At 41.7% G+C, this 11,332-nt stretch overlaps 1 protein-coding gene across 1 annotated transcript in view; it reads right to left on the bottom strand.

Annotated features, from left to right (window-relative positions):
• Positions 1-5,975: 5,975 nt before the first annotated feature.
• The window catches only part of NOV (nephroblastoma overexpressed), a 5,534-nt gene continuing 177 nt past the window's right edge, over positions 5,976-11,332 (bottom strand). The window contains exons 2-5 of the mRNA XM_026040737.1: positions 11,055-11,277; positions 10,589-10,840; positions 8,538-8,746; positions 5,976-7,090 (exon numbers count right to left, since the gene is read on the bottom strand). Coding sequence (XP_025896522.1) covers positions 6,794-7,090; positions 8,538-8,746; positions 10,589-10,840; positions 11,055-11,277 — 981 coding nt within the window. The 3' untranslated portion in view covers positions 5,976-6,793. The remainder of the gene's footprint in view (positions 7,091-8,537; positions 8,747-10,588; positions 10,841-11,054; positions 11,278-11,332) is intronic.

The raw sequence follows: 11,332 nt of genomic DNA, 5'->3' as shown, positions 1-11,332 counted from the left end.
AAGTCACAAACTGCTTTGCTTGCAGGATGTTAAAGGTTGTGATTCTGATTCTTTCCCCCAAAGAGCAGTGTTTCATTCCAGAATAAGACAATCCAAACTATAGCAATCTGAAGATTTTACAAAATGGCCAGGGTACACATTTCTGAGCATTTCAGTCACTCTAGTTGATTACAAAAGCAATTCAGAGGACTTAATTCTGCTTCAACCCATGCAAGGATTGTTGAGATTTGTTTCTTTCTACACACACACACACGCACACACACACACACAAAAGCTCTGTATTGAAGTGTAGTTCTTTAATTAAAAACAGAACAGGGAAAACACAGAAAACAGAACAATGTAGCAATCCTCCCACAGGCTTTATGTGCAGACATTTCTGGGCTGACCGTTAGAGCACAGTCCTGGGATATTTGTATGATCAGGGCTTCGTCCATCCGATGCATGGATAACTGAGCCAGGCAAGAGAGGGTGCTGAGCCCAGTACCCTTGGGTGCCTGCCCAGGTGCTGCTGTCTGAGAGCAAACCACAACCCTCCACACATTTTCCTCTCGTTAGAAGACACTTAAAAGGATTTTCTTCCAGCAAGACTATGTATTGACTAGTTTGAGGAAAGCTCTTGTTAGCTCTGAGCAGCAAGACTRTAATGGCCACAATGGACATCCTGCAGCCCCAAAGGATCCCAAGGCTCACAGGATGGCCAGGATGCCCTGGGAAGGCCTTTGGCAGTGGGAAAGGAATGATGAATTTTCCACATGAGGGCACTGCAGGAGAAGTGAATAGTAATGACTAGGCTTTGCGAGCTGGAAGAAAAAGAGTACTTTGTGCAGGAAAGCATGGACACAGTCAGGAAGCAAGGAGAGAAGCAGACTTGGCACATCACAGAAAGGCTGAGAAGGGAGAAGAGTCTCTGTAAGACATCGGAGCTACAGGTCTATCTGTACAAACCAAAATGCAACCTTCTTTAGCGTGGTATTTAATTATTCTGCAGAGAATAACAGGAACCACTGGAGGATTTTAGATCAGCAGAGCATTTTCTTCACTATTTTAATATGATCTCTTACCAGTCCAGGACAGGTAAAGCCATTTGCAGAGATGCAAATAAATATTCTTTTTACATTTGCTAATCTATAAATCAGTCAATGAGCTATTCCTTGCTCTGTGGCTGAGGGGGCAGGTTTAAGTGCAAGGTTATTTCACATCACCTTAATAAGCTGCCTGGCTGGCAGGCAGGCATCTAGACTGCCTCTGCAGCCCGTAGAGAAAACACTAGATTTTAAAGATGTCCTTTATCATTATTATAGAGGCTCTTAGCRCTAAATGCTTATTTATAGGACTAATGGAGATAGATGCAGCCATTTAAGCCAATGTAAAGCTCAATTACTAAACATTTGCAAGTAAACGGTTCATCTCGCATCTGCAAGGCAGATCTCTGACTGATGCCAGTCAAATATTTTATGGTCAGAGTTCTTCAAATAATACCTCTGTCCTAGATAAATTGAGATGCACAGTGGGAAAATCAGAGCAGAATTTTCCCACAAGTCACACTAAAGTTTGTGCCTGTGTTGGAGATCACATATTAGAAAATCCACCATGATAGGCATAACTAGAGCAGTTTTCTGAAGCAAGAAATAATGCAGAAGGCTGTGTTTAAAAAAAATGTATATAGGTGTGTATATACCCATGCAGTCAGATGAGAAGTATGTGATCCTGCTTCATGAAATTCAGATTTGTTATAAGATACCAAGACTAGGTATAGAAATAGTAGTCCTTCCATCTCTTCCCAACACACATAAAAATAAATAAATAAATAACAATAGATTAAAAATATAGTAAAAGCTTGGACCAGAAAGAAAGGAAAAGATAAGGATACTCTATTTTTCCTGCATATTTTATTGTATTACTCCTGGACTTATATTGGAAAATACAAAGGGTGAAACTGTGATCTTACTGAAATTGGTAGTAAAAATATACTCCTCATGAGATTTTAATTCTAATATGTCAGGTGTCTAGTAAAGGGGCCAGCACACAATCTCCTTATACATTCAGTGAAAAAAAATTATATTACCAATATTTATATATTTTTCCCCATTTTTTTCAGATTTGTRTAAGCACAGAGAAAGAATGACTTGAATTCTGAATAGCAGTAGCTAAATACACCTAAGATAGCAGAGATTTAAAGGAGAATGAAGAAGAGCTAGTAATATGTGTCTGTTTCATTGGCATGACTCAAAAGGCAATTAAAAATAAAAACATGCACTTGCTCTTCTGTAACCCATAAAAACTCCTACTAAGTCAAAACAACTAATTACTCTCCCAAGATCAGCCAGGAAATAAAAGCCTTGAAGTGCCCCTAGCAAATCAGACAAATAGAATATATTCTCCCACCTCGAGCTCACTTTGCTTGATTTTTCCTTGAAGTACCTGTTGAAAGCAGGATAGAGCAGAGAACTGGATGAACACCCACTACCGAGGAAAGAGCAGTTGTGAGGGCTTAGTCACAGTCTTCAGTCACTCTCATAGCAAGTGAAAACAAGATTAGTGGTGTCTCTATATCTTTGGAAATCTGACTACGACATTAAACAGATTTGAAGAAGCTTAAACGTGAAAAGCTTGTTGCTTTAATGAAGATCTATGGATCAAGCAGGGAACTGAATGTGCAGTGATGTTCCCAGTGATGCTCTGATGGGAATCCTGGGAGATACAAAAATGAATTACTGACATTTGAATAATTTGCTTAATTTAATTTTGCTCAGTATGGGTAACTTAATTTTGCTTGTTTGGGAAAATCATAGTTCTAAAACAGAAAAAAATGAGGATTTCACTGTTAGAGTTTATAYATAACAATGCCACAGGCTTAATTCACTCTGTTGTGTTTTAGCTAAATTAGTGTCATGGCCTCTTCCAGGAACACACTGAAATTGGCTGGAAGCCTGAGCTAGTAACTGTCTTTATTAAGGTAAAACAAGTCTAAATGAATGGAACAAAGCTGATGATAACAGATGAAAAGCTATATCAACCACAGTGAAGTAAAAATAGCCACTAAATTGGTGTTAAGTATATGAAAGACCGAAGAACTAGGGCAGATCATTGACTCCTTTTTTTTTTTTTCCAGTGGAAACATTTGTATTCCTTTCTGACAGACATTTTACCTGCTGATGTGCTGCAGAGTTGTCAGAAGACCCTGAGATCATAATAATTCTAATGTGAATAAACATAGGCAATAAGTATTTTAATTTCTTTTGTGAAGTTTGTGAAGGTTCATAACAGTGCAGCTCTTCTGCTCAGAAAGTGGGTTGGAGACATATAGAGATTACATAAAGCAGCACTTAGGTGAGACATGGAAGGCATTTTGGCACTGGATGTACTGAAATGAAGACCATAATTATACAGGCAAGTGGGATTACTCGAGTTGAAATTTAGCTCATACAACATAGTTCCTGTAATCCTCCTGCAGAGTAAGTGACAAATGATCTATAAGAAGGACCTCAATAGGTTGTGACTTATGTCTCAGCTAAAATATGGGACATTAAATGTCTTTCCTTAGTGGGGAAAGAAACAAAACCTAGAGCAATGAATAATTTTGTTTAAAGATCATGGTTTTATACTATGGATGAGTCCTTCCATTTGCCTACAAGGAAGAAATTACCTACTGGTGTCTGTGCTCTGCTTGGAAGCTGCAGTCCAAGGAAAGCATAAGGCATTATGAGGAAACCAAGACAACATGAAGGTTAAGCAGAAGGATAAAAGAGAAGTAACACAACTAAGATAAGTTGGTAAACAAGTATAAAGGAATATATTTTCTTTGAGTATGAAAAGAGCAAAAGAATTATTAAAATAAAGCCACAGTATTTATGCTTCTTAGGAAGTCAGTAGCTGACCACCTTCCTTTCTAATTACTGATAGCTTGGGGTCAGCTGGGTTTAATTAACCTGAAGATGGTTCAGATTTAGCCAATCAGAAACTGTGTTGCTTGGTAGTTGATGTATCTCTTTCAAATTAAGGTACATGTAATTTGCAAGATGATTCAGAGAGAGTTGGGCCTGTATAGTCTACAGAAGAGAAGATTGAGAGGGAATCTTATCAACATGTACAAATATGTGAGGGGAGAATGTAGGGAGGAAGGGGCCAAATTTTTCTCCATGGTGACCAGTGACAGGACAAGGGGTAATAGGTATAAATTAAAACACAGGCAGTTCCTTCTCCCTGTGAGGGAGGATGAACTTCTTCACTGTGAGCGTGACAGAGCCCTGGAACTGGCTGCCTAAGGAGGCTGTGGAGTCTCCTTCTCTGGAGGTCTTCAAAAGCTGTGGATGTGACCCTGTGTCATGTGCTCTGGGTGTCCTTGCTGGAGCAGGGAGGACTGCTGGAGCATTGGACTACATGATCTCTAGAGGTCTTCCAGCCTCAGCCATTCTGTGATTCTGTGTGATTCTGTGAAATATTTGGTAGCTTGCCTGATGCTAGAGAACCTAGAGAACCTTTAGGAGGCCTCATGGAGATGAAAGGAGCTTAAGTTATTTTTACTTCTCTTCTAGACCTGTTCCTTAGCTTTTCTTCAGCCATTTAGAGGAATTGTGGGCTTGTCCTCTCCCATACTCTGGATTTCCTGGTGCGTGTGACTGCTGGTGTGGAAAGGCAGTATGGACTTTACAAAAGTTCAGCAATGGGAATTAAGCAAGTACGAATCCGTGGGTGTACATGGGTGCAGGAGCATGCTCCTGCTGGGCAAGACAAGCCTTTCTGCAGCCCTTGGAACAGCATAAAGCAGGACTGCTTGGATAGCAACTGCAATGATTTCAAAGGAATTTGTCACTGTGTTATTGCTGAGGCATCCCATGAAAGTGTCCAGGTGAGGGCCAAAGATCCACCTAAATTTAACTGAATCAGCGTAAGTCTTGGTATCAAGGTCTTAGGATGTCTTATCCATTACTAAGAAGCTACAACTGCTGATCCTTGCTCAAAGTTTACTCTGGGCTTCACTACCTAAAATTGGCATTTAAAAATCTACATGCAGACATGTACAAATGTTCTACAAATACATAAGTCTTAACACAGAGCTAAATTCTGCCCTTGCACATCCCATGCATGTCCAAATGGATGTTATCAACTCTTTCAAATAAGTACACACCTGTTTGGTCATTGATTTTCTTTTTTTTTTTTTTTTTTTTCACCTGCTTGCAGAGAAGAGATCACTCCTGGGGGGCAGCCTGTTCTCCAGGGGGCTCCTGCTACACTGCACATGGCACACGCAGGGTCATGGGCTGCACTTGTGGGGAAGAAATGATGCAGGGTGCAATTAAATACTTTCTTCCATGTCTACTTTCTTGTAGTACTTCCATACGAAACAAAGAAGTATTTATGGGTTGTTCCTACACAAACCTCTAGCACATGAATTCTTTCTCAGCTGTCAATGCAGGAAGATAACCATAACCATCAGAGTGCTGCAAGAATCATGGTGGGAAAGGGGTAAGGGAGAAAGAGTCATTTTAAAAAAATGAACAACCCACAACTAACCAACCTTCTCTATGCTCTCAAGCTAAAACTCTAGATCCCATTACTGTTCCACCTCCACCATTACTTTTCAGGGCACACTTCATCTGAACCTAGCATTATTTGGATCAGTCAGTCTCCTAATCAAACTTACCCTAAAAATTCTTTTAAACTACTCCTCACAGATTATTCCTCTCTTTCTGCCACTAAAACCCTGCATGTTTGTTGGACAGGTCAGAGGTTAGGATGAGGTGTAGAGAGCAAATCACAAAACAGAGCCTTTGATTCTAATTGCAGCTTCCAGAATCTGCAGAACATATTGTCTTATTGCAGCTTTTAACTGATAAAAGTTTAAAGAACAACTTCAGAAAAAAATATTTTGGATCATATAAAGTTTATTTACTTACTACAGAGAAGTTATATTACAATATATACACTTTCTATTTACATATAGACCCTTCTGTTATATGAAGCACCATATGATACAATTAGTATTTTAGAAGAATTTACATAATTCTTATTTTTGCACCCTAACGTTTATATCTACAGAAACACATTGGTTAGAACCAAGTCCACTGGAGTCATTGACATTGGGTTTTGCATAGGCTGCTAGTGAAGCTGCCAAAGAGTAATTTAATTGCAATCAGCTATCAATCTCCTATACTTTAGGATAAGAGATCTTAGTTTTGTCATGTCAGAAGTTTGTGCAAACTGAATCCTCAGAGGAGGTCAAATCTACAGAGAGACAATATTTTATACGGAATTCAGCACTCTGATCAGTAAGATTTTTACCATCATCAGAAATAGAATTTCAACAGAATAGAAAACGAACACCGCATAAATGTTTGTAGATATTATGCAAACTAAGGTTAAGAATTTGGAAGCTTACGTGACACAGTGCCATGCATTCCCCAGGGAATCCATTTGCTACTAAAGAGCCCAGTCTTGTGACCACTGAAGTCAGCAGCATAATTCCCATAACTCATGGAGAGGGACTAGCTGTTCATTTAATGAGCTTTACACAACAAAACAAAACAAAAAAAAAAATAGAAATAAAAGAAAATAGAAAAAAAATACCTTTTGTCCAAGGTACAAAATTTTGTTCAAGTGAAAAAATGATATTTGGAGAGGGGCAGATGTAAAATGAGGTATTTAATAAACTATAGGGAAAAAATGTCTAGATTGTTCAGAAAAAAACATCCTAGATATCTTAAATATTCACTTAGATTCACTTGATTGTGGGTCAAGTTCTACATAAAATATTTATACCTTTTGAGCCACCTAATTAAAGCACTAAAGCATTTCATATTTTCACTTCACTAGACGTTAGCTCCAATGGCTGGAAGAAAGCGTTGTTGCTCTGAGGACAGTTATTGTGGCAAACACAGGTGTTGATCAGCATCATCGGCTTCTTTACGACCTTGCCCTGAGGACAACGGAACTCGACCTGGATCGTTTTGGTGTTATGTGGGGTGCAGCATCGCCCATCATTGCAGAGGCCACAGTAACGTGGTTTGTACAGCTGCACGCTCGTGCAGTTCTTGTACTCAAAGCGAACAGCTCTCAGGGACTTCTTTGTTCGGATACATTTCTTCCCTTTCTAAGAGATATATGAAGAGACCTTAAGTACATCATAGCATAATGCAGAATTCAGGATGCAAGGATGTAGGTGCACTCTGAAAACCTTGCTAGTTCTCCAGCAATGAGTGTATAGCCACTTCAATAGATACTCACCAGTTCTCACTCCTATGAGCTATGCCCTTGACATCTTAGCTGACCTATTACATATACCGGTAATAAATGATAAAGAATAGATTACACTCCATGAAAATTCACTACTGCCATCTGACTACATGATAGGACCTGCCAACTTTCTTCATCAAACTATACTTCACCAGAAAATGTCCTGGGCTGCTGTGGTCCCATCAGAGAATTAACAGGCCAAATAAGTAAGATGCAGGACCATGTTCAGGAAGAAAAGAGGGTCAAAAGGAACCTCAAAAGTCATTGCCCATTCTTGTGACTCAAGGCAGGATGAACTTTGCCCATGTCATTATTAGTATGTGGTTTGTCTAACTTGTTCGTGGAAGTCTCCAGTGACAGACTCCAGATCTGCCCCAGACAATCCTAATGGTTCACTACTCTTATTGCTCAGAAGATTTTTCCTGTATCTAATATTTATGTAATCTAAGCTCATCCCTGCCTGTCATATCCACCATGAACTAAGAACAGATTGCAATATCTGAACACGGTTGTGAGAACTCATCTCCATTCTCTTGCTTTTAGGATCATTTCAATCCAGCAATCATTTTTTGCAAGTAGAACATGTTTTCTAGACCTCTGATCATTCTTGTAATTCTCCCCAAATCTTTCCAAATGTTTCACATCCTTTTCAGCACAATGTTCAAAACTCCACCGAGTCTTCTGCAAAGGCCTCAGCATGCTTTCCATCATTCAGGTCCCTGTATACACTGATGACCCTCTTATGTACGTAGCTAAATGTTATCATCTCTGACAGTGAGAATGTGTAATGTGTAGAAGGAGAAAAAAAAAGTCACTTAGATACATACTTATAACACCTGAAGTGTCAGTGTTGCGTTTGCTTTAAAAAAAAAAAAAAAAAAAAAAGAAAAAGAAACTCCATGAGGATTAAGATAAGGCTCAATTTACCAGAACACTTTTTGAACTATTTTGCACATTTGTCTGCAGTTGCAGGATGCCCAGCAGACTAGAAATACGACACATTCTTTCCCACACAAGGAGTAAAATGGTGTTGGGGGAGATGTTAAACTGCGTGAGCTGCCAAGAGAGTTGGCACACACAGCACATCTGATCCGTCTGGGATGGTGTAAGTGATATTCACATGAAGTGCAATGCTCCTGAACGTGCAGACAAGCTGAAAGCTTTCCAGAAACACTGGGCTTGCTGCACATATGCTAATGGGTGTATTTACATCCGCTTGTATTCGGAACACTCCAGACAGAAATATGCAACCCTGGAAAGCTGCTGGGAGAGCCCCTGCTCCCCTGCCCCTGCTGCCATCCTACCTTATCAGGAGACTCCTCATTCTCACAAGGTCTCATCATGCAAAGCCGGGTCTGCTTCACCATCTCACACTGCTGATTCCTGTTGGTGACGCGTGTGGAAAAGCCCATGCCGCAGCTCTTGGAGCAAGCACTCCATTCCGTCGTCTGCTCGATGCAGTTGGCACTCGAATCGGAAACATCGATCCCCAGCGTRGCCTCCTGTCTGAACGCTGGAGACAAAATCCACAGAACTCTATTACAAAAAAGACTTAATGTGAGAATGCAGTCTATATTTGAGCTCTTCTCTCTGGGAGGAAACAAGTGATCTGAGGCAAAAAATCCCCAATTCATGATTTTGATGGGTCCCAGTCATTTTAAAAGTTGCCTTCTTGGAAGTCCTGAGCAGTAACTTTCTTCACCTATCCTTCACCTAAATCCTAGATAGGTGCCTATCAGTGTAATCAGGAGAATAATTTTCTGCCTTTAGGCCAAAACCTGAATTAGAGAGACTAACAAAACTAACAGAAGTTAGTTTCTGTCCAGGCAAGTCCAAAATGGGCAGAACTACTGCCAATTTGTTAATCAAGTTTAGAAATCCACTTCAGCAACTTCTTATTCCTTCTTCTTTTAAACAAAAATGCATCACTAACCTGTTCCGGGTTACAAAAAATATTGATATTAGATTTGATTTCAGAGTAGCTATTCTATAAACTAATAGATAAAGTGCTTTGTTCCCAGAATCACCATCACCAGATCAAATATTGACAGGTTACAGTCAGGCTGCTATGAGGGGAGAGGAAAATAAAGCMATTTCAGGAGTTATCACAGCCACTCAAAGCAGTCACCAACTCTGAGCATTGCTCTGGCTTCCTGGTAATGTTTAAGTTGTATTATGCAGATATTGCCAACTTTATAGTTTGGAACAGCAATTATCATAGGAGTAAACAGTGTGAATGAATCCTGTGAACCGATTCACCCTATGGCTCTTGCCTATAAGCTTCTCCCCATTGCACTTTTGCCTCCTCGCAAGGTAAAATTCCAAGAAGGTGAGTGTCCAGGAAGGATGAACACTGCCAAAAGGAACACAGGTAATCCACCCATGGGCATGCTGTGGATTAGCCTGTCACTGTTGTCAAAAACAAAGTAAAGACAAGACACTACAAAGTGACATGTTCATTTATGTGTTATGTGCCTCACACCTGACATTTCACAGCATTCTCCAGAGTTATTAGAGCTTATTGTCTAGAGTATGATCCTTCATACTTGGTTTTTTTTTTTTCCTTCAAATGGATTAGCTGCAATGCAGCATAACTAACTGCTWAAGACCACACAGGGCAGTGACCGAGAGAGAATGCAGTAGCCTTAACTCCCAGTAAAAGCAGCTTTTGAAAATCCATGTTAACCTGMCAGATTAATTTAGGAAGGGAGACATAAATCAGCAGAGGAGATTGGGAAAAATAGTTCTGTGTTTCGGAATGGGATGATTTTTTTTCAGATCCCCTAACTATGCCTACAAGCATTGCTTCTCCAGGCACATTGTAATGCTTTTAATGCCAGCAGTAATGATGAGAACTCTAGTACAGACAGAGAGGAATTCATTGGCACTTTAGTTAGCATGCTGACCACTAGTAATAACTGGGGGATTTCATGGAAAAAAAAACTCTTGCAAGCCAGGCTGTTTGAATGGTATTTATGATGCAACCTATTCTCACAGAACAACTAGCAAGACAACTTCGCTTCCTAGAGGAGGATAATGTTTGGAGGTTTATTAGCTTGTCTTTATTTTATTCCAATGGTGGAATCAGACAAATGGTATTTCCAGTACTGGACCCTACCTTAATTACTTTTTTAAAGCAATGTACACATTCATCCCCTGAATATCTTTAATTTGGTTTAAAAATTTCTGCTTTTACTCATAACCACTGGTATAASCCCTAGTCACGCTAGGTGAGAAAAAGAAAAAAGACTGGAAAAGCAACACAGCACAAAGCAGGATAGCGTAATCCCACGGTCATTTCCAGCGCGGWGTCCCCCTCCCCTTGCGACGACTCTTTTACTGAGGGTTTCCTCACCGGCCATAGCAAAGCCTCCCAGAATGACGTCGTCCTTGGGGTCGCAGACCCACTTCTCGCAGCACTCTCCGGGGACCTCCACTTTCCTGGGGAAGGGGCAGTCGGGGCCGGGGAGCAGCAGGTCGAGGTTGCAGCGGGGCAGGCAGCCGATCTGCCCGTCGCGGCAGGTGCACTGATACTTGCAACTGGGCTGGAAGGTCTCCCCGTTGCGGTAGATCATGCCGTCAAACACGCAGTTGTCCCCTTCCAGCACTGGCAAGCAAGCGGGTGTCAGACGGGGCCTTCTCCACGCCTCTCRTGGCACCCAGGGGGGCTCTGGCTTTGTCCCCACACCGAGGGCTGCCATCCCAAGCCCAGGTGCCCCAGCCCCGGGCTCCCCTTCGGTGGCTCTGCCGCCGGGGCACCCAGAGGGACCTCGGTGGGGCCATGTGCGGGGATGGGGGGGACACAGTGCCCCGGGACCTACCCATGCAGATGCCGCTGGCGCCGCCGTCGTCGTGGCCGCGCTCGCAGTAGAGGCCGCTGCTCTCGTCGCAGGGCAGCAGCGCGGAGCAGCTCTCGCCGCGCCGCCGGGCGCACACCGGGCAGCACGAGCAGCCGTCGAGCACGGCGGGCACGCCGGGCGCGCAGCGCGGAGCCTCCGCCGGGCAGCGCGGGCGAGAGCAGCTCCCCGAGCTGCCCGGCACAGCCTTAATTGGAATTTGTGTGTAGCGCATTTATCTCTCCTTCACATCTATAAATAAA

The sequence above is a fragment of the Nothoprocta perdicaria genome, unplaced genomic scaffold, assembly GCF_003342845.1.
Source record: "Nothoprocta perdicaria isolate Ctin4 unplaced genomic scaffold, notPer1 scaffold_263, whole genome shotgun sequence".
NCBI classification, from domain to species: Eukaryota; Metazoa; Chordata; class Aves; order Tinamiformes; family Tinamidae; genus Nothoprocta; species Nothoprocta perdicaria.
This window is presented reverse-complemented; position numbering and strand designations above follow the sequence as displayed.